Below are 24477 nucleotides of genomic sequence, written 5' to 3' on the forward strand. Positions count from 1 at the left end.
ATGAGGATGAAGAAAGGACAAAGTACTCATAAATGAGTGCCTTTTTGTACATTATATAGTGAAATTCATTCAGAAACAGATGGGCCCTGTAGCGAGTCATCTCCTTTTTTATACACTGTCCAGAGAAAACGTAGTCTCTGGGACAGTTACTGTCCCCTGCTCTGGCTACTTTGTGACTTTCTGGTGTCACACAGAAGCTGTACAGTTGACAGATCTAGTTCTCTGAGGATTCTCCTGCCTAGAGAAAACCTTGGGTGCATAGAGTCACTATGCCCACTGCAAGGTCCTATCTGGGGATCTCTTGTCTGACAGAATAGCCTCTTGGGTCCTAGTTAGTTGACCATCAGCCTCAGAGCTGCTCTAATTTACCCTGGGGATGAGATTGAGGGATCTGTTGGGAGTTCATGTGGGTGCAGGCCACATGCTAGCACATTTATTTATTAGATCAGGGCCTCCAGTACAGCAATTTGGATTTGTTTGGAGCATCTGCCCTGATAATACTGAGGAAATCATTTTGGTGGGAAGGAGATGGCATTAAATACAAGAAAGTAACCAAACCACTATGAGGAAATAAGTAAAGAAGCTTTTCTGAGAATGTTAAGTGAAACACAATGGTGAATGCTAAGTTGTGTCTCCCATTTATTCTTTGTCATGTTTCTCTGCTGGTGAGGACTATCTGCCTTCCTGCCTTACAGTTCTTTTGATCTTACTCCCTGACAGCAGGCAAAGTTATCCTCAAGAGCCATGCTGAAGTTCTTTGGGATCCCTTTGAGTGGAAACTAGTGGAAATTGTCAGAGGTCCTGCACATTGCAGATTGAGGTCTATATGGAATAGCACAGTAATAGGAGTGACAGCTCTCTTGTTCTTTTTACTCAACATAGTGTGACAGGGTCAGGCCAGATGGCTACAGGAGCGTGATAGAAGGCAGATATATTAGCCCCAGGTTAAGTAGGTTCCTTTTCCCTGGGTAAGGTAACAGGGAAGGTTTCAGAACAATCAGGAACTTTCTGGAAATAATTAAGGCATTCAGGCTGATTAGAACACCTGCAGCCAATCAAGAAGCTGCTAGAATCAATTAAGGCAGGCTAATCAGGGCACCTGGGTTTAAAAAGGAGCTCACTTCAGTTTGTGGTGTGTGCGAGGAGCTGGGAGCAAGAGGCGCAAGAAGCTGAGAGTGAGAAGGCATAGTACAGGAAGACTGAGAAGTACAAGCATTGTCAGACATCAGGAGGGAGGTCCTGTGGTGAGAATAAAGAAAGTGTTGGGAGGAGGCCATGGGGAAGTAGCCCAGAGCATTGTAGCTGTCACGCAGCTGTTACAGGAGCCACTGTAGACAGCTACAATCCACAGGGCCCTGGGCTGGAACCCAGAGTAGAGGGCAGGCTGGGGTTCCCCCCATCCCTCCATCCCCCCAACTCCCTACTTGATACCGGAGGAGTTGAACTGGATTGTGAGTTCCATGAGAGGGGAAGGTCTCTGGCCTGTTCCCCGATCCACTAGATGGATCGGCACAGTCTGTGGGGACTGTTCTTCTTCCTTTCCCCATGCTGGCCAGTGATGAGGCTAACTGAGTGAACAGCAGATTTGAGCCACGAAAGTGGCCAAATTGAGGGCTGCCGTGAACTTCTGAGGCGAGAAAATTCACCAATAAGTGCAGGACCCACTAAGGCAGAGGAAGAACTTTGTCACAATAGTTAAAGAAACACTAGACATATAGTGCTACTGACATACAAGATAGCCAATGTATGTTGCCTTCGGCAACTCACGCCACAAGAAAGGCCATAGGGTATCCTTAGCAGGGTGGAATCCAGAATTAGCACTAAAAGTTCATTATAATGCTATGAATTAGTCATATTGGTTTTAGAATATCCATGGGAAAATGCTACCAACTATAGACAGTAGAAGCAGTATAAATAACAGAGCATAAATCCTAAAATGTAAAGCTTAAATATATAAAACAAGTTAGTGTTAGATGCAGTGGGGGTAAATTCACACATCCTCGTTTGATTTCCTGTTGGAGCAGCACCCAGATTCATAGATTCATAGATATTTAGGACTTCCTGCACAACGCAGGCCACAGAATTTCACCCACCACTTCTGCAAAAAACCTCACACCTATATCTGTGCTATTGAAGTCCTCAAATCATAGTTTAAAGGCTTCAAGGAGCAGAGAATCCTCCAGCAAGTGACCCGTGCCCCATGCTACAGAGGAAGGAGAAAAACCTCCATGGCCTCTTCCAATCTGCCCTCGAGGAAAATTCCTTCCCGACCCCAAATATGGCGATCAGCTAAACCCTGAGCATATGGGCAAGATTCATCAGCCAGATACTACAGAAAATTCTTTCCTGGGTAACTCAGATCCCACCCCATCTAATATCCCATCACAGTCCATTTACCATGAATATTTAAATACCAAAACCATGTTATCCCATCATACCATCTCCTCCATAAACTTATCGAGCTTAATCTTAAAGCAAGATAGATCTTTTGCCCCCACTGCTTCCCTTGGAAGGCTATTCCAAAACTTCACTACTCTGATAGAATATGGGCCCAATAGGTTTTGCAGGTGCGGATTCTAATACTTGCAAATGTTAGAGTTTATCAAGTCTGCACATATTTTTGTACCTGCAAAGTGTATGCAGAAGTATGGGTGCCTGTATTTTGCAAACTCACTAATGGTGCTGTAGTAGGGGACCCTTGAAATTTTACCCAAACTGTTTTTATAGTTAAATTGTTGTATATATTAGCAGCCTCAACTATGAATGGATAGTTATGAGGCAGTATTCTTAATACAGTTTTGTTCCTCTAACATTTATCAAACTTTTTGGGGTTTACCCACATCTATGCACATAAAACTTCTGCAAAGGCAAGTTCATACTCAACTATTCAAAGAAGCGAAGTTGCTGTTAGAGCCAGAAACACACCTTATGTAGCTGACAATGATCAGAATATTATCATATGCTTTCTTCACTCCATAAGGTTAATCCAAGAAGAAAAAGAATCAACAGAACTGCGTGCTGAAGAAATAGAGAACAGAGTGGCCAGCGTCAGTCTAGAAGGCTTGAATCTGGCTAGAGTTCACCCAGGTACATCCATCACTGGATCAGTGACAGCTTCATCACTTGCAAGTTCTTCTCCTCCCAGTGGGCACTCAACCCCTAAACTCACACCTCGCAGTCCAGCTAGAGAAATGGATCGCATGGGGGTCATGACACTGGTAAGGAAATGTGTGATGGCAGTTTTGAGCATGATATTTATTAAAATAAACTGATCAAATTGTTATCACTGTTTGCCTAGCCCTTACCAAGCTTCGCCTACTCCCCTGTAGAATTTGTTTGTCCATATTTTGTTGTCTCTCTATGTGCACAAGAGCAAATTATGCCAAACCATAGAAAAGATAGGGAGTATAATAAAAAGACCTGGTGGCTTAACCACGATCTTCAATGACCTGAAACTCAAAAAAGGGTCATACAAAAAAGAGGAAACTAGATCAAATTACAAAGGATATATATACAAAACCCACAAGGACAATATTACAAAGGCCAAGGCACAAAACAAGATTAAACAACCTAGGAACATAAAGGTAACAAGAAAACATTTTACAAATACATTGGCAGCAAGAGGAAGACCAAGAACAGGGTAGGGCCATTACTCAATGAGACGGGAAAGACAATAACAGAAAACATCATATTGGCCTAAGTGTTAAATTTCTTTTTTGTTTCAGTTGTCACCAAAAAGGTTAGCAGTGATCGGACAACTAACATAGTGAACATCAGTGTAAATGGGGTAGGATCTGAGGCTAAAATAGGAAAAGAACAGGTTAAGAATTACTTGGACAAGGAAGATGTCTTCAAATCAGCAGGGCCTGATGAAATACATCCTTAAAGAATTGGGTGAAGAGATCTCTAAGCCATTAGTGATTATCTTTGAGAACGTGTGGAGGATAGAACAGATCCCAGAAAGCTGGAAAAGGGCAAGTGTAGTACCTATCTAAGATGGGGGAATAAGGACAACCAAGGGAATTACAGACCAGTCAGCTTAACTTCAATACCCAAAAAGATAATGGAGCAAATAATCAATCAATTTGCAAGCACCCAGAAGATAATAAGGTGATAAGTAACAATCAGCATGGATTTGTCAAGAACAAATCATGTCAAACCAACCTAATATCCTCCTCTGACAGGATAACAAGCCTTGTGGATAGGAGGGTAGCAAAAAATATGATATATACACCTCTACCCTGATATAACATGGTCATCGGGAGCCAAAAAATCTTACTGCGTTATAGGTGAAACTGCGTTATATCAACCTTGTTTTGGCCTCGAGCATTTCCATTATTAATAGTCAGCAGGCACCCCGGGACTCCCACGCCGTATCCAATGCCCCCATTCCCTGTCCCCTGACCACCGCGCCCCCAGAACCTCCGAACCATCCAACCCTCCTGCTCCCTGTCCCCTGACCGCCCCCTGAGACCCTCTGCCCCTTATCCAACCCCTTGGCCCCGGCCCGGCGCCTTTAACACGCCACTCAGAGCAGGATGTTGGAGCCAGACACACAGATGCACTGATCCGCCGGAGTGCACAGCCCCGACCCCTGGAGTGCTGCTTTACCGTGTTATATCTGAATTCATGTTATATCGGGTCGCGTTATATTGGGGTAGAGGTGTATATCAATGTTAGTAAGGCTTTTGATACTGTCTCACATGACCTTCTCATAAACAAACTAGGAAAACATAGCCAAGACAAACCTACTGTAAGGTGGGTACACAACTGGTTGGAGAACTGTACTCAAAGAGTAGTCATCAATGGTTCACAGTGAAGATGGAAAAGCATATTGAGTGGAGTCCTCAGGCATCTGTCCTGGGTATGGTTCTGTGCAGTATCTTCATTAAAGATTTCAATAATGGCATAGAGAGAACACATAAAGTTTTGCAGATGATACTAAGCTGGGAGGGGTTGCAAGTGTTTTGGAGGACAGGATTAAAATAATCTTGACAAACTGGAGAAATGATCTGAAATAAATAGGATGAAATTTAGGAAGGACAAATGCAAAGTACTTAGGAAGGAATAATCAATTACAAAACTGAAAATGGCTGCCTAGGAAGGAATACTGCAGAAGAGAATCTGGGGGCTTATATTGGATCACAGACTGAATATGAGTCAACAATGTAACACTGTTGCAAAAAAGCAAACGTCATTCTGGGATGTATTAGCAAGAGTGTTGTAAGCAAGACACAAAATAATTCTTCCACTCTACTCAGCACTGATTAGGACTCAGCTGGAGTACTGTGTCCAGTTCTGGGCCCCACACTTCAGGAAAGATGTGGACAGATTGGAGAAAGTCCAGAGAAGAGCAACAAAAATTATTAAAGGTCTAGAAAACATGACCTATGAGGAAAGATTGAAAAAATTGGGTTTGTTTAGTCTGGAAAAGAGAAGACTGATGGGGGACATAACAGTCTTCAAGTACATGAAAGGTTGGTATAACAAGGAGGGTGATAAATTGTTCTCTTGATCCACTGAGGACAGGACAAGAAGTAATGGGCTTAAATTGCAGCAAGGGAGATTTAGGTTAGATGCTAGGAAAAACTACTTAACTGTCAGGGTAGTTAGGCACTGGAACAAATTACCTAAGAAGGTTGTGGAATCTCCATCATTGGAGGTTTTTAAGAACAGGCTAGACAAACATCTCTCAGGGATCATCTAAATAATACTTTGTCCTGCCTGAGTGCAGGGGACTGGACTAGATGACCTATTGATCTCCCTTCCAATCCTTTGTTTCTATGATTTTATATATGGGTTGTAAGGTTTTTGGAGGAAAGACTAAGTTGTGTTGGGTTTTTATTGTCTCTGAACAGTGCCTAGCAGAGTGGGGCCCTTTTCTCTGATTAGGGCCATTGAGTACCAATGTAATAGAAATAATAATTAATAACAATTATTAAAAAGTATTAGAAACCAATTTACATGGGATTTTTATTATAAGTAATGAAGTTTCAAATAATCCATTTAATAAAACATAACTTGAGGCAGAGTTGAAGGCTGTTAATCCTAGGTCAGATTTAAATCTCGAGCAAATGCCTTACAAGGGCATTATTGATAGTAAAACCTTTTAAAACTTATTTTTAAAGGTGTTTAGGTGATCTTTTTCTGTTTTATACAAGTGGCACATTGTGTTTCTCTGTATATGCTTTTCAAGGCCAGTTGTATGGGATGACTTGTTTTCCCACATTCCATTGAACCTGTATTATTTTTAAACTGCATATCATGTGTCTGAATATTCCTTAAACCACCTGTATTCCACCAATGAGCATGAAATTGATATTGAACATTTCAAAACATTTATTTTGAAACTAAACTAAATGAGTGGGGAAAGTGCTCTGAAAAGGGTTGTCCAAAAGATTCACATTTCGGTTCTAATGAAACCTGCAAACAAAAGTCCAGCAGACAAAGGAGCAGAAGCATTTCCGTCCTACAAGACTTAGCCAGGTAATTATGGAATCCACTGGAAGTCTCTAGCAAATAATACACTGAGCATTTTACAATGCTACTGCCCCTGCTCTCAATATATAATTATTTCAGCAGGTATGGTTTGCCTGTTCCTGCTGCCTGGGGATGGACAGGACAGACTGACAAACTCTCTTTGGGTGGAAGGGTTAATTTGGGAGATCCTCTTGGAAGTTTAGATTCTATAGTACACAAACTTCCAAATAAACCTATCGGGATTGGCTAGATGCCAATAACTGCAGCCAGATTTCACAGGACAGGTCCATGTAAACTTGTAAAAAACAAACTCTGCAGGATTTGTTGTGCTCTAGCTGTATATCACAGAGTGACACATTTGTCTAAAGTAGAAGTGTTAAGTGGTTGAACAATGTATGTTCTAGTAGACTTCCACTGTGACATAATGTCTGCGGTAAAGAGGATTGGCGTTTTTGATGAATTGTTGAAAATATCAGGTACACAAAAATATTCATTCAGATTATCGTAACAGGAGGGAAATTTCCCTCTACTGCAGTTTGTGTGATGTTTTGCTCTCATATCTGTTTTTCAGTAAAATGTTTAAAAAGTTTGAAACACTAGAGAGTTGCAAGAAAGCATTATCCTTTTATTATTGATGACTCCTTTGGGAGGATTTATGGAATATATGGGGGGAAAGGATCTAAAAATGAAAATTTTATATCATGTCTGAAAACTTTATATGAAAATGAAAGGGACTTGTGGGACTGGCAAATTATTTGCAGGAAAGCAGGGCTTTGTGGTGGGTTCTCTAAATTACTGCACTCAGAAGGTATTTCTAAATTATGCCAAGGGCATCTGGAGAATATGAATGGCTATCTTTGTCATTATTTCTATAAGTCAGGATAAATATATATGTGAAGTCTGAGTTTTCTTTGGTCAAATAAAGTTTACTAATCATTCTTTTTTGTTGTGGCTTTTTTCATCAACCGAAGCCAAGTGATCTAAGGAAACATCGACGAAAGGTATGACGCTTGATATGTTAATGGTACAATAGCTGTATTAAACATGTTTTTTTTCATTTCTTCATGCCTTTTACTTATGAAACTTGTATGTCGTTTTTATCTAAACAATTGAAAAAATGCATTTTCATTTTTATTCCAACTTGAAAAAGCTTGTGAGTGAAAATCTACAATTAATTCAGTGTTAGGAGTTACGTTTCTCAGGTGACTTCATCTGGTAATACATCCTTTAGTGCAACCATTAAGAAACACACCATCATAAACCAAGCTTAGTTATATTCTGAGTACTTTCACAGAACATTCTGTTCACTCTTCTTACTGATGGAGCAGCCATAAACTTTAAGGTTGAGTTTTGTCTGTGCTGGTACAATGTGCAGTTATGCATATAACTGGGACAGAATGTCATAATTCTGTTGGTATGAGAGAGATTAGCAAAGCCATCAAAAACTGTGACAAAATTCCATTTCCTTCACACTTATTATCTAGAAATTTGACCCCTTCATAAACAAGCTGTGGAAACAATTGGCTTGATCCTGCACAGTCTTAACTCATGAGTATCAGGAATCAGGGTTTGCAGCAGAGCTAGTCTCCAGGCAGCCTCACAAGTATAGCTGGCCTGTCTGATTAGCCACGCTGCCTGATTGGCTGCAGAGGTCAGCAGGCTGGCTCTTACACCAAAAGCAGCAACAGCTCACTGGCTTCACAATGTTCATGCCCACCACTGTGACTAGTCTTGTGTTACCATGTTCCTACTGCTCCTGCCTTGCACTCAGCTTTGGTCCTGCCCAATGATGAGCTGCCAAAATCTTAACAACCGGTTCCCTATAAAAAGTTCTGATTTAAGGGATGTGCCCCAGTATGTATTTTTTGTACCAACAGGGTTACCATACGTCCGTATTTTCCTGGGAGGAATTTTTAAATTTTAAAAATTCCTCCCAGACAGCAATTTAAGAACCAAAAAGCCTGACCTGTTCAGGAAAATACGGATGTATGTGAACCCTGCCTAAAGTTCTTTTTTAAAAAGATGGGCCTGAACTAGAAATGAGCTCCATTTCACATGTGTGGGTCCCCGCCACTCCCTGGGGCTGTGCTAGGGTGACCAGATGTCCTGATTTTATAGGGACAGTCCAGATTTTGGGGTCTTTTTCTTATATAGGCTCCTATTACCCCCCACCCCCTGTCCAGATTTTTCACACTTGCTGTCTGGTCACCCTAGGGTGTGCACATGTGTGGGTCCCAGCTGCTCCCTGCCCCCGTCATTGAAGCAGGTGTGCAGGGTTACTGCCCTGGGAACTGCAGGGCACCAGTGGACGTGGGGCCAGCTGCAGACAGGGGTGTGGGGCAGGGCTAGCTGGAGGCAGGGGGTGCAGGGCTGGCTGAGGGCAGGGCAGGGGGTGCAGAGCTGGCTGGAGACAGGAGGGTGCGGGGTTGGCTGGAGGCAAGGGGGTGTGGGGCTGGCTGGAGACAGAGCAGGGGCTGACTGGAAGTAGGGGCTGGCTGCAGGCAGGGCAAGGGGCGTGCAGGGCTGGCTGGAGGCAGGGGCTGGCTGCGGGCAGGGGGTGCGGGGGTGGCTGGAGACAGGAGCTGACTGTGGGCAAGGTGGTGGGTACTCATGGGGAGAGCGGCTCGGAGCAGCCCGAGCAGCAGGACGCAGCCCAGGCCCAGCAGAGCAGCTGGGGACCCACCAGTCAGCATCGGGAGCTCCAGGGCCAGGGGAGCAGCAGCAGCAACAGGGCTCGTGCCCAGGGCCAGGCGGCAGCCCACATGGCTCCCGCTGCACAGCGCCCCCGGCAGCCGGAGGAGGAATTACATCACTTCCCGGCCGGAGCCCATCAAAGCCTCAGTTCCCCTTGTGGGGAAGCGGGTTAACAACTGGTTCTAAAACTGCTTCAAAATTTAACAACCGGTTCGCGCGAACTGGTGCAAACCGGCTCCAGCTCACCACTGGTCCTGCCCTTGCCTTGAACCCCTCCTCACCTGATACCCAGCTCGCTCTAGATCCTGTCCTCTGGCTTGATCCTGGGCGCTGGTATCCAGTTCCTGCCTTCGAGTTTGACCCTTGGCTTTGACTCCTGACTATGGCTCTGACCCTAGCCACTAGGCCTGATGCCTGCTCCAACCACTAGGCATGACACCTGCTCTGTCCACTAGGCTAGACCAAACTTGTGAACGAGAATCAGAAATACATTTGAATACATGAGTAGTCCCATTGAGTTCAATTGGACTACTTGTGCGTAAACTTATTTGTACGCTGAGGTCTTTACAGGATCAAGCCTATTCTGCAAAATAGGAACAGTCAGCTTCTCTAAGTATGATTTCTTTCATTTATAATATAAATTTTAAGTTGGCACAGTTAGAACATTTGGTCTGTTTCCTCGGACTTTCATGGGTTTTTTACATAATCCTAACATTTGTTCATTTGCTCAGATAATTTCAGTTGATTCCAAACCTGATCATTTGACAAATACTTGAAATACTTGCTGAAATTTCCAGAAGTCTTGAAAAGCTGATGCATACTCTCACTTATATATTTGACTGGTAGATTGCAGTGGTAGAAGAAGATGGACGTGAAGATAAAGCCACAATAAAATGTGAAACCTCTCCTCCTCCAACACCCAGAGCCATCAGGATGACTCATACCCTTCCTTCTTCATACCACAATGATGCCAGAAGGTAAGAAGCTCATAACATGAGTCAGAAATTCACAAATTGACCACGTTATATCCTTCTGAAATTATATGATTCTTCTGATTTCCCTGTACATCCTGACTTTTTTTTTGAGATTGTATGTCCTGCAACTCAGAAAATGTCCTTTTCTTTGTCTTTTCTACAATTCCAAGCACTACACCAGTGCTAAAAAACAAATAATAATAGGGTCTGTTTCTCTCTTATGTCATGTCTTTGGTCTAACTTTAAGTTATAACTACTTTAGAACAGGAACCTTAATATTCACCTGAAAGAGTGCTGTTAAATGATGATAATCCTGATGAATGGAGAAGACAAGGACAAGGGGAATTCAGGGCAAGAAGTGCCTCTGAATAAATGAATCCTGTATTTTGCAGGAGGCCAAGAGACAGCACTGATGTGGATATAGGGGATGGGTAAACTGAGAATCCAGAGAAGAGGGGCGAGTAGATTCATTAAGACCAGGTCAACACACTAGAAACTTTTACCAGTGTTGTAATATCAGCTGGGGTCTGATTTTTAATAACATTTTTGTGCTAGGCAAAAGCCCTAATGTAGATACAGTTATACCAGCATAAACATTTTGCCAGAATAGTTTATTTAACTTGGGGAAGCAATATAAGCCATACCAGTAAAAGCACTTTTTTTGCCAGTATACACTGTGTCCATACTAGGATTTGGAACCATATAACTGTATCAGCAAACTTTTTCTAGTGTAAACCTGACCTAAGAAAGAGAAAATATTTCAGGACTGGAAATATTTGCTGTAAATTAATTTTCCCTAGGTTCACCCGTTTGAAAAAAATAGTGAAAATGAATTTTGAAACAATCATTTCTAGTGATAGCTATGCAGCATTGCTCCCTAACATGAAAGATATAAGTATGTGACCAACATGTCTTGCACAGGTTGTACAGTAATTATACAAGAAAAAAATACATATTCAAAGAGGTAAAATAAAATCACTGAAAGAGGAGAAACAGCTGTGAAAAGAGAAGAAATAAGGGAACACAAAAAGAATCACAGAATATGATTTTAAAAAATGGAAATGTGCCACTAGGTAAACACAGAAAGCAGGTACAAAGTTTTAAGAACTCAAAAATATAGGTGAAAAGAAATTTGTTAATTTCATTAGTTGATGAAACAAGACCCCATTTTACATTCATTAACAAAGTGATATTGCACATGTTGGAGATTGTTTTCATATATTATCACTGTGAGGGATCAGAGAAACTGACATCAGGCACAGCAGGGGTTAAAGAAAACCACACCACTGTACCTGCAGCTAGGGTGAGCAGATGTCCTGATTTTATAGGGACAGTCCTGATTTTTGGATCTTGTTCTTATATAGGCTCTTATTACCCCCCGACCCCTGTCCCAATTTTTCACATTTGCTGTCTGGTCACCCTACCTGCAGCCAATCCCAGGCCTAGAGGGGGATTAAAGAAGGGAGCCTGGCTCAGTTAGGAGTTGACTGGCGAGGAGGCAGCCTGCCTGAAGGGATGGATCAACGACCTGCCAGCCAGTGCAGCCACTTGAGGCAAGTAAGGGCTCCCCTGCCTAGGGGAGGCTGCAGATAAGCCCCAGAACCTGGGACAACTGACTAGGCAAGCTCCCAATAAACTGGACTAGCGGCGTCATGTCCCAAACTGAAGAGCCTTGTAGGAAGTAGCCCAGGAAAGCTGGTCTTGACTCCCTACCAGGAGGGAGACCCATCTCCCCTGCTTAGGGTGATCTTCACAGGGCCCTGGGCTGGGATCTGGTAGAGAGGGAAGGCCCGGGTCCCCCTACCATCCCCTCTGGCCTTACAGACCAAAGACCAGCGATCTAGCCACTAGGCAGCCTGGCCACAGAAGACCCGATTACAGTTACACAGTGCCTACTCAAGATGGTGAGAGATGGGGCTCAGCATGAGTGATAGAAATTTCACATGGAGGGAGATTGAAGTTTTGCCACTGAGTTCAGTGGGACCAGAATTTCACCCAGAAAAATAAAATTAAATAATCCAATCCATTTTCCTACCAGTGCAAGATTGTTGTTTCCTATCATACATTCACTAGTGTTTGTCCAGTCTAACTTCAAATGTACCAAATTTTGAGGATTCCAAAAGTGCTCTCAGGAGATTTTATAATTTTTTCCTGATACACAGCATATATTTTTCTATTCTTAATTTTATCCCTATCAAACTTAATTATAAAATCACCTGTGCCACTAACTACTTCTTCCCCTTGGTGTTTACATCCTTGAAATGTAGATAGTTGTATCATCCTGCCTGTTGTGTTCTACTTAGAAGCTGACCAATGTTATTTGATACAAACCCTAATTAATTATAGTGGATTATTCGAGGATGACAGATAACCAACTCTTTTACTCGCATGCCTGTGTCTTGGCCAAGTGGAATGCGGTTAGTCATTGAAGGGTGTAATAAATATATAATATAGAGTACACACCATTTAAAATGCAAATAGTTGTCAACTATTATTACATTGTGTAATCCAAAGCTGAACACAGGAAATAACTGCATTATCTGAGATAATACTGAATGGCAATTACTGGTAAATGTGGACTCCCAGTAGCAAATGCTGAATACAGTATATCCATATAGAATATATAGTAATCTGTTTTGCAAAAATTCCTTTTTAAAGTTAAATCCATGAAGTAGCCTGTAATGTCAATATGTCTGCTTTAGAGTTTTATAAATGCTCAAAATCTTAATTGCTTTGATTTAAATATATAGTCAATAATGTATGCTGTATTTGGTTAATGAGTGAAACAAACAGAAATAATCTGATTGAAGTTTACTTTCTGTAATTGTCTAATTACACAATGTAAATGAGATAAAAACTTTGTCATTGATATATTTTTCTTTACAAATAACTCTTCAAATTTCAGTTGGGAAACCATATATTGCTGTGTTTCATACATTTTCCTGGCATCATTTTTGGCAAAACAAATTTAAAAGACTCTTTACGTTTTATTTCCTCTTTGCCATTTTTTGTGGGTTTGCTTCAGCTTGATTGAGACGAGAACATTAGACATTGTACTATTCTATATGTTGCTAAGCTGTACAGGAGAGAAAACATCAATAATTGTATTAATTGTTCTAATTATGAAGAGGCTCTTATTAGATTCTAGATAATCTGTTTGCACAGCTGCTCAGGAGAAAATGAAACCTAGCCAGGAGAATAATATGTTGCCTAGCTCTTCTTTTCTATTTTACAGTAGTTTGCCTGCTTCACTAGAGGCAGAAAGTATTGGTCTCGGCAGTGCGAGTAGCAGCCAGGACTCCCTACACAAAGCTCCCAAGAAGAAAGGAATCAAGTCTTCAATAGGACGTTTGTTCGGTAAAAAAGAGAAGGCTCGACTTGGACAGCTCAGTAAGCAATTAGTTATACCAGGCCTAGGTCATTGGTCCACTGTCATTTTTGTGTATATGTTTTTGCTTCTTTTTTGTTTTCCAAATGGCATATTCCTCTTTTGCACTGGCAGAACCTTTCCATTAAATTTCACTATAGTAATGAGCATATTTATCAGGAATTTGGTATAATCTAAATTATAGGAAATCTATTACGCTAACAAGCTTCATTTTTTCCTGAGAGTTAGCATCTTCAATGGGACTACTCACATGTTTAAAATTAAGGACATGCTTAAATACTTTGTTATATTAGGGCAAAATTGCTAACAACATACCCTTAACTAATGAAAATAGAAGGGTAATAGTTTCTGTTCCTACAGTAAGGAGCTTGTCTTAATAATGCAATCTGGGAGTTTCTCAAAACTCAATGTAACAACCCTTCAGTTTTCCAGTCTCTCACTGGATAGCAGTTCCTGGCTGTTTTGGTCATACCTTGGCTGTCCTCTTGCTGTTGGTCACATTTCCCACTGAAACTCCCCGTTCTCTTTCTACAGTTCATGCATTTTTCCTCAGCTCTGGTCTTCATTTAATTCATTTAATGGTTCTAAATCTGCCTCTAAGTCTGACTGGCTTCCATTATGCTTCTTAGCGGACAAACTTTACAGAGCAGAAACAGAGAAAAAACAGTGTTTTCAGAAAATAGGTACTTCAGTCCAGATTGACACTAATTTGACACTAATTTGAAAAAATCTTATTATAATGTCCTTTAGGCTACTGCTCAGAAGACATATCAGTGAGAATGTGATGTTATATAGCATCCAGATAGCTATGAGAGCCTAAAAGAGATGTGATAGTTTGACGTGGTTCCTGTTGCAACATACAGCAGTGGTAGAGTCATAACAACCATTATAATTCATATTAAAAAGCTTCCTATTATTGTCAGTTTACGTTACACTAGTTCAGGATATATTTTCAGGTGTAACTTCATACTCACCATTTTGCTATAGCTGAGGATATAATCATGAAATCTTTAGTCATTTAAAATCTTATTGACAACCATTTGAGTTTTGTCTTGGTAAGGACTTCATAAAATCTTTTGTCCAAGTTATAACTTAGAAAATATCACTCTTCTTTAGATGGTATCACTTATGTTTAGGGAGGAAGGATGGTCTAGTGGTAAGGGCCCTATCTTAGCACATATAAGACCTAGGTTCAATTCCCTGCTCTATCACAGGCTTCCTGTGTGACCTTAGGCAAGTTACTCAGCCTTTTTGTGCCTCAGTTCCCTATAGGTAAAATAGGGATAATAGCACTTTCCTATCTCTCAGGGGGTTGTGAGCATAAGTGCGTTAAAGATTGTGAAGTATTCAGAAACTACAGTAATGGGAACCAGACAAGTCCATGAGAGAGATTTTAAAACATTTCACCAATTTGAAATGTATCTGGCTAACTTGAGTGCCTGACGTTAGAAGCCTAAATCCATATTGAAATCTGCTCCTGATATATCACAATCAACAACCACAGAACTAAGGTTCCACATAAGAAAATAGGTTGATATTAGGGTCAATCCATCAGTATAAAATCAAAGAATTCAGAATTTTTGTTCTATATCCCTCTCGTTATGGACACCTATCTTCCACTCTTTGCCTGCTAAAACCCTGTGTTCTTGAAAAAGGACTGATTTTTAATCATAATTTAGGCTTCACTTGCTTTATCACTGGGGAAGAATGAAAATCTGATTTATTCAATCATCTGTAGTTTAGTGCATTTCAAAATCAATTAAATGGGTCTCTCACGTCAATCTGCATGTTCCCATCTGCACTGATTGAGAAATTTATATCTTTCGACTGGGTTATTAATTCCCATTTACATTCCATGAGACAAATTTTATTGATACTGGCAAATCATATATAATATTGTATTAATTTACAGTAACTCAGAGCCCAGAGGAGAAAGATAAAATAAATGTATAAAATAAATGGTGTTCCATGCTGCTTTTTACAGCGCAGAATGGAAAATTCCTGTAAAGATTGTCTCAGAAGCAACAGAAGATGACAGTAAATTACTGTCTTAATGATACCTAAAAATGTTAATGCTATATATGCGTAATCTGATCAAACACATTTATAATCCCCAAGCACCAACTCATGAAGTTTAGTGAATATTTGCAACAAATGATTATCTGGCTATGCCAGAAGGAGAGCAGGAGACACTGGATGTGGTTTTAATTAGGCTGCAACTTTATTCTTAAAATATGTGGATGTACCCCGCAAATAAAATTGTACAGTGTAGGTAGTTCCAGTCTCATTTCCCTATGTTTGGGGGCTGCCGTCATCCTTCTCCTTTTCCATCCTGGTCTAGCCATCCTGCTGCTGGGACCCCCAACATGTCCTTTCTATGAGGTTTAAAGGAGAGAGCGTTGACTCTCTGCTGTACAATTTGTGTTTGCTCGAACCCCCTTTTTCACTCCTTTAAAGTATGCCTCCTTTAAATCCTTTACCAATCCACTTTTATCTGATCCGTATCCCCTGACATCCATCACAGGTTTACATAATGAGTTGTGACATTATAACCTAACCACCGTTTCCTAAACTAATAGATCCCCAACTCACTGTGGGGAAGGTGAAAAACATACATTTTAAATAAACATAGCCAGGATCAATGAAACATACTATTACATATGGTAACCAAAAACAAGAAGCAAAAACATTTTTAGAAGCTATTAAGGGTGATCACTGTGCTACTGAAATACAGAGCAGTTTGTTTCCTCTTTAATTTGTAACCAAGGCAGATAAAAGAAGGAAATGAAGTCTTTTGTGGCAGGCAGCTTTTATATGCTTATGCTGGTATACAGCTAGTATTTTAAAGGTGATACAAGATAGTAACAAAAACACACAAAAAAATACAAATTTTTACAGTATTGGTTGAATTAGCTCCATAATAACTATAATTATATAGTTATAACTGTATTACAAGTTACATTAACATTAGGATGCTATGTCGTGAGACTTATACATCATTGTACCTCTGATGGCTAAAATCAGATTTTTAATGTGTTGTCACAAATTAACTTGACAAAAGGGAATAAAATAAGTCCTTATTTAACTTCTTTCTTCCAGGTTTCACTAATGTTGATGTGACCTGTGCAAGTACAAATTTACTATTACAAATATTCATTTTTTCCTGTTATTTAGAAGATACTTTCCCTTTTCTTCAATAAACAACAGACAGCGATAAATAGATCTAATTGACTAGCCTCAGCAAAAAAGTTGATTCTTTTTTATATATTTGTGCGTGCAGTCATAAGCATGTGTGTGCGTGTACACATATGCAAACTAGCACACAGAGTGAGTGCACTTAAAAAGATCATCTCAGTGCCAAAGATGTTTCTGGTTCCAGCAACTTTAAGTATACTTAATATTTCTGGACCCAGTAAAACAGCTATATGTATATACAGTCTCACAATCTCTCATTTGAGTTATGTTGATAAAAAACAATATTGGAACATCAGGAGTTTTACCACTGAATTTAATTGGGCCAAGATTTCACCTAGATAATTTCCTTGTACCAAATTTCTTGTATGTATGCAAGAGTACTGGTTTTCCAGTGCTAAATCTGTTACTCTTGTGAGTTATTATTCTTTCAATGTCTGCTAAATTATTTGCATTACTATCCAAAGTCTAACACATTCCTTAACATATTTATACTTCTTTAAAGATTTTGGGGGGGGACTTCGCATCTTTTGTTAACTCATCTGACTTTATCATCTTGTGCATCTTCTCACATTTTTTTGGAATATCATGCTAAACTTTCTTTTTGTGTTTCTTCTCCTGTTATATTTTAGCTATATCTGTCCCTAATACAAACCATACATTACAGTGATTTTTAGATCCCGATTATATAAGCTGATCTGTGTGTGTGCAAGTGTGTGGATCAGTTTGCAAGACTGGAGTGTTATAAAGCACTTATCTCATTCACATATACATTTAAGACTATGGCTGCCATAAACCCAGGTTTGCCATCCTTTCTTGGTTATTCAAACAGCACAACTGTATTTTGTAAAAATATATTATACTAAGAATGTTTTTCATTCTGTAAAAGTTACTGTACTCACACTACCTATATCTAAAGCAACTTAATCCGCACAAAGGAGTGTAAGTGATATATTTACAAGGGTCAGAAGGAAACATATGATAAAGTATTCTATAAAACGTCTATCAAAGGACACTAACAATAAAGCAATGTATAAGGTGATTTTTGTGTGTATGTGTGATCAGATGCATGGCTGCCATCTTGGAAGTTATGTGGCTAATGCCCTGTTTACAATACTGACAATGTAACCTTGCCCTGTAGACAGTTATAACAGTAGAATGATTTATATTTTAAAAGGAAGACTTTTAAAAGGTACTTGTTCTTCAACACCAGCAAACTGATGCACAATAGATTTTTGCTCTCACTTGACTGAGCTGCATGTAAAAGTGGCTTGCAGATTTGAGGGTTATATTTCCTCTATGTGATACCCTATATCCATTTGTTTCTGATTTTTTTTTTAGAAAAATTAGTTGCTTAAAGTAACTAATATTGTAAATTCTATTATGTTGTCTGAGATAATGCCAGTGTCTAATATGTACTAATTCTGGGCCATACTGTGACTACAGTCTTGCACTAGGGAGTCGCCATGGAGCAGTAGTTCTCAACCAGGGGTTCATGTACCCCTGGGGGTACTCAGAGGTCTTCCAGGGGGTACATCAACTCGTCTAGATATTTGCCTAGTTTTACAACAGGCTACATAAAAAGCACTAGCAAAGTCAGTACAAACTAAAATTTCATACAGACAATGATTTGCTTATACTGCTCTATTTACTATACACTGAAATGTAAGTACAATATTTATATTCCAATTGATTTATTTTATAATGATATGGTAAAAATGAGACAGTGAGTAATTTTTCAGTAATAGCATGCTGTGACAATATATTTTTATATTGTATTTTTATGTCTGATTTTGTAAGCAAGTAGGTTTTAAGAGAGGTGAAACTTGGGGGTACACACGACCAATCAGACTCCTGAAAAGGGTACAGTAGTCTGGAAAGGTTGAGAACCACTGCCATAGAGTAGCAGATGTAAGGTGTCCTCTTCCTCCTTTGCCCCATTTACCTACATCATGGGCAGTAGTGTGGGAGGGGAAGCAGTCTCCACAGAGCTACTACATCCACCTCCCCACATGCAGGTGAGAAGTGAGCAGAGACAGCAGGTTGGGCACTATATACTGCTGTTCACTCTCTTCCCCGAGCAGCAGGGAAAATAAGCAGAGTCATAGTATCCCTCCTCAGATGCTCTTGGAACACCACAACAACATACTTCCCTTTTTCAGGGCAGATCATATAGTCACAATCTAGCCCTCAGTTTTTAATATGGTTTGACATGAGATAGATAGATAGACATAAGAACGGCCATACTGGGTCAGACCAAAAGTTCATCAAGCCCAGTATCCTGTCCTCTGGCAGCGGCCAATGGTAGGTGTCCAAAGGGAATGAACAGACAGGTTATCATCAAGTGATCCATGCCCTGTCACCCAATCCCAGCTTCTGGCAAAAAGAGGCTAGGGACACCATTTCTGCCCATCCTGGCTAATAGCCACTGATGGACCTATCTTCCATTAATCTATCTAGCTCTTTTTTGAACCCCAATATAGTATTGGCCTTCACAACACCCTCTAGCAAGGAGTTCTAGAGGCTGACACTGCATTGCATGAAAAAATATTTTCTTGTGTTTGTTTGAAACCTGCTACCTATTAACTTAATTTGGTGGCCCCTTGTTCTTGTATTATGAGAAGGAGTAAATAACACTTCCTTATTTACTTTCTCTGTACCACTCATGATTTTATAGACCTCTATCATATCCCCCCTTAGTCACCTCTTTTCCAAGCTGAAAAGTCCCAGTCTTATTAATCTCTCCTCATACAGAAGCCATTCTATACCCCTAATCATTTTTGTTGCTCTTTTCTGAACCTTTTCCAATTCCAATATATCTTTTTTGAGATGGGGTGACCACAGTATTCAAGCTGTGGGCATACCATGGATTTATATAGAGGCAATGTGATATTTTCTGTCTTATTATCTATCCCTTTCTTAATTATTCCCAATATTCTGTTTGCTTTTTTGGCTGCCGCTACACATTGAGTGGATGATTTCAGACAACTATCCACAATGACTCCAAGATCTCTTTGTTGAGTGGTAACAACGAATTTAGACCCCATCATTGTATATGTATAGTTAGGATTATGTTTTCCAATGTGCATTACTTTGCATTTGTCAACATTAAATTTCATTGGCCATTTTGTTGCCCAGTCACACAGTTCTGAGAGATCCTTTTGTAGCTCTTTGCAGTCTGCCTGGGACTTAACTATCTTGAGTAGTTTTGTATCATCTGCAAATTTTGCCACCTCACTGTTTACCCCTTTTTCCAGATTGTTTCTGAATAAGTTAAGTAGGACTGGACCCAGTACAGATCCCTGATCTGTCTGTCTATCTGTCAGTCACAGTTAATGCATGTGATTAATGCAAAACAAATTAACTAAATTTTAAAAGTTGTGATGTTTTCATTGCATCATTAAACAATAATAGAATAGCAATTTAAATTTATTATAAATATTTTTGGATGTTTTTCTACATTTTCAAATATATTGATTTCAATTACAACATAGAATACAAAGTGTACAGAGCTCACTTTATATTATTTTGATTACAAATATTCACACTGTAAAACAGATAAAACAAAAGTAATAGTATTTTTCAATGCACCTCATATAATTCCACTGTATTCTACTTCTTGTTCACTCAGACAAACAAGTTTGTTTACATTTACAGGAGATAATGCTGCCTGCTTTTTATTTACAATGTCATCTGAAATTGAGTACAGTACAGGCATCCGCATGGCATTGTTGTAGCTGGTGTTGCAAGGACTTTACATGCTGGATAAGTTAAACATTCATATGCCCCTTCCTGCTTTGACTTGTAGGGTCTGAAGTTTTACACTGTTTTGTTTTTGAGTGAAGTTATGTAAAAAAAAAACAATCTACATTTGGAAGTTGTGCTTTCATGGTAAAGAAACTGCACTACAGTACTTGTGTGAGGTGACTAGAAAAAGTGCTATTTCTCTTATTTTATCCTTTTTACAGTGCAAATATTTCTGATAAAAATAATATAAAGTGAGCTCTGTACACTTTGTATTCTGTGTTGTAATTGAAATCAATATATTTGAAAATGTAGAAAAACATCCAAAAATATGTATAATACGTTTAAATCAGTATTCCATTATTGTTTAACAGTATGATTAAAATTGTGATTAATCACAACTATTTTTTTAATCTCACAATTATTTTTTTAATAATTTGACAGCCCTACTAGCTATCTATCCTCAAGAAAGGATGGTTGGTCCAGTGGCTAAGGTACTAAACTGGGACTTACAAGACTCAGGTTGAGTTCCCTGCTTCACCACAGGCTTCCTTTGCAACCTGGGGCAAGTCACTAAGGATATGTCTGCACTTTGAGCGGGAGGGGTAATTTCCAGCTCAAGGAGACACACCTGTGCTATCTTGCATATGTACCTAGTATCTTGCATATGTATCTTGTATCTTGGACAAGTACATACTTGGGGAGGGGAAAGGGCCTCCATGGCCACAGTGAGCTGTAGCTCACGAAAACTTATGCTCAATTAAATTAGTTAGTCTCTAAGGTGCCACAAGTACTCCTTTATTATTTTTAGTGTGATAGCTAAATGAAAGCTAGCACGGGTATGTCTCCTTGAGCTAGGGCCTGTCCTGTAAAACATATTCATGAGTGAACTGGAAAAAAGAGGTGAATAGTGAATTGGCAAAGATTGCAGACAATACAAAATCATTCAAGATAGTGAAGGCCAAAGCAGACTGTGAGGAGTTACAGAGGGATCTCTCAAAACTGGGTGGCTGCGCAACAAAATGGCAGATGAAATTCAACATTGATAAGTGCAAAGTAACGGACATTGGAAAAAATAATCCCAACCATATATATCTAATGATTGGTTCTAAATTGAAATTGAAATTCTAAGAGATCTTGAAGTCACTTTGATAGTTCTCTGTAAACTTCTGCTCAATGTGCACCAGTTGTCAAAAAAGCTAACAGTACTTTCTGAACTATTAAGAAAGGGATAGAAAATAAGACAGAAAATATCATAATGCCGCTATATAAATACATGGACCAATGCATTGAATACTGTGCCCAGTCCTGGTTGGCCCATCTCAAAAGGACATAGTAGAACTGGAAAAGGTTCAGAGAAGGGCAACAAGGATGATCACGGGTGTGGAACAGATTCCATATGAGGAGAGACTAAAAAGATTAGGGCTGTTCATCTTAGAAAAGAGATGACTTAGCGGGGATATGATAGAGGTCTATAAAATCATGAATGGCATAGAAAAAGTGAATAAAGAAGGGTTATTTACTCTTTCACATAATATAAAAACTGTGAATTATCCAGTGAAATTAATAGGCCTCAGGTTTAATGCAAACAGGAGGAAGTACTTTTTTCACATAGCTAACCTATTGAATTCATTGCCATGGTATGTTGTGATGGCCCTATATATATATGTAAAGTGGATACAACGTTCAAGTAGGATAGGTTCTTCAATGACTATTAGCCAAGGTGGTCAGGGATACAACACCAGGATCAGGGTGATCCTCAACCTCTGACTACCTGAAGCTGGGAGAGGAAGACAGGACTGGATCATTCCATAACTGCCCTGTTATGTACATTCCTCCTGAAGCTCTGGTTCAGGCCACTGTCAGAGACAGGATACCAGGCAAGATGGACCATGGTCTGAGCCAGTCTCGCAGCTCTTATGTTCTTAATTACACCTCCAGCTCGAAGTACTGACACACCTGTATTCTCCCTTTGCCTCGGTCCCCCGTCTGTGAAATGGGAATAATAGTATTTCCCTCACAGACAGGGGTGTTTTGAGGTTAAAAAGCATTACTCAGACCTTTCCAGGTAGTGAGAAGGATATATAAAGACTTTGTCAAGTTTTGGTCAGATTTGTTCCTTAATTCTCTCATTATAAATGGGTAGTAGGTACCTATTTGTCAGCAACCAGTAGACTTAAACAGAGAAAAATAAATAAGTAAAATAAAAATTGGGTTGGGTTGGGTTGAAGAGGGGAATAATCAGAAAAGATCTATGAGGAAATATGTTCCTTTTTGCTTACTGTTTCAACACAGGAGGTTTTATGGAAACAGAGGCTGCCGCCCAGGACTCTCTGGGGTTAGGCAAACTGGGAACTCAAGCAGAAAAAGACCGAAGACTAAAGAAAAAGTAGGTTATTTGTTCATTTTATTTTCATCACACCTTGTTCATATTTTGATTTTGTGTGTTGTCTTAGGTGTGCACATAATTGAAAGCATGACCAAACAAATGACTGTATTTGTCTGACACTGTAGCAGTTGACCATTATGTGAGTTTTCCCAGGATTATTGTTTTTAAAAACTCCACATAAAATAACAGAAATATGTGGTAATAAAGTACACTTTATAAAGGTAGAATAAGTTATCATTCACAAAAAAACCATGAGTTTAAAAGAAAGGAACATTTTTTAGTTTGACATTACAGTTTAATTACTATGTCCTGTGCTAATTGCAGTTTTTAAAACTACACATGAAATTAAAGAAACATCTTACCAGCTCTTTTTGCATGGATTATCCAAAAGATAAAGAAGAGGCAAGACTGTTTGCATTATCCATTGAGCATATAATTATTTCAATCTATTATAAAATACAATTCCCCAGAGACATTGGTAACTTTGCTTTCTCTTACATCTGTCAGAAAATGACAACCTAGCTTTTTGTTCACATAAATTATAAAATAATTACATGCCTTCCCCCACTGCACTTAGTTGTAAAACTGATACACTCTGAGTCATAATAGCTGCAAGAAAGTAAGTAGGCCCATTTGAACCCCCCCCCCCCCCCCGCTCCTCCTTGCAATCTATTCAGTCTCGTAATTCCAGTGTTATTAGAGGACATCTGAGGAGAAAAAGGACAATCACTCTTTGAAAACATTTTTTTTAAAACAAGCTTATTCCTGTTCTTTAATTACTGTTCGAGTGTCAATATTTTACTTTCTAAGACTCTTTTTGATCTTTCATATTTACAGTATGCTCATGTATCTCAGTCTTCTGCTGATCTTTTACATAGTTTGATGGATCCTTTGCATAGTATTCTGTCCTTCTGATGAGGAAATTCCAGGGATGTTTTTCAGCCTCGCTGAGTGGTTTTATGTATAGTATGTATTTTAACTATATACTTTTTACCACATGCAGTCATGGTACATGCAATCATTATCGTTAATGTACAAATATGAGTGTTCAGTTTAAATGGGTCCTAATTTTACAATCTGTGAATAAGGTAAAGAAGCATTCCTTCAGCATCCTCTCCCAACAGACAAGAGACCTTGGTCACCAAACTAAGGATACTGTTCTTAAGAATACTACAACAGATCAATCTTTCCTCTGCATCTGGAATTTTTTATCTCTAAATCAATTATCAATCACCATTCTGTTATATATTTTATGGAAATTAAACACTTTTTATGGAATTATATTGTAAAAATATCAAGAGTTTATCCTTAATTCTACAAAATTTCTTAAGAGCTGTTGAACCCACCACTGGGAACAGACCATATTGGGTGCCATTAGAAATTCAGCATTCACCATGCTACTCATGTATCTTCCAATACTGCGAATAGAAGATACCACAATACTGCAACCAGTATTGGTTGAAATGGCAAATGTTGATATTTTAAAGGCTACCACAGTGCCCACAAAAATATTTCAAAATATGTCAACTTCTCTTATTCTGTTAGGTTAGTATTTATTAACAGAATGTAAAAGTTTTAATATATATACAATGGACAACACAGAAAATTCAGCTTTA

General features: G+C 39.3%; 1 protein-coding gene across 11 annotated transcripts in view; it reads left to right on the forward strand.

Moving 5' to 3' along the window:
• PPFIA2 (PTPRF interacting protein alpha 2) overlaps positions 1-24477 on the forward strand; it is a 619912-nt gene that overhangs the window by 534959 nt on the left and 60476 nt on the right. For all 11 annotated transcript variants that reach the window (XM_073327625.1, XM_073327626.1, XM_073327628.1 and 8 more), the window contains 5 exons: positions 2981-3218; positions 7452-7481; positions 10021-10151; positions 13384-13538; positions 22768-22861. In XM_073327625.1, coding sequence (XP_073183726.1) covers positions 2981-3218; positions 7452-7481; positions 10021-10151; positions 13384-13538; positions 22768-22861 — 648 coding nt within the window. The remainder of the gene's footprint in view (positions 1-2980; positions 3219-7451; positions 7482-10020; positions 10152-13383; positions 13539-22767; positions 22862-24477) is intronic.

Source organism: Lepidochelys kempii, chromosome 1, assembly GCF_965140265.1.
Source record: "Lepidochelys kempii isolate rLepKem1 chromosome 1, rLepKem1.hap2, whole genome shotgun sequence".
Classification (NCBI taxonomy): domain Eukaryota; kingdom Metazoa; phylum Chordata; order Testudines; family Cheloniidae; genus Lepidochelys; species Lepidochelys kempii.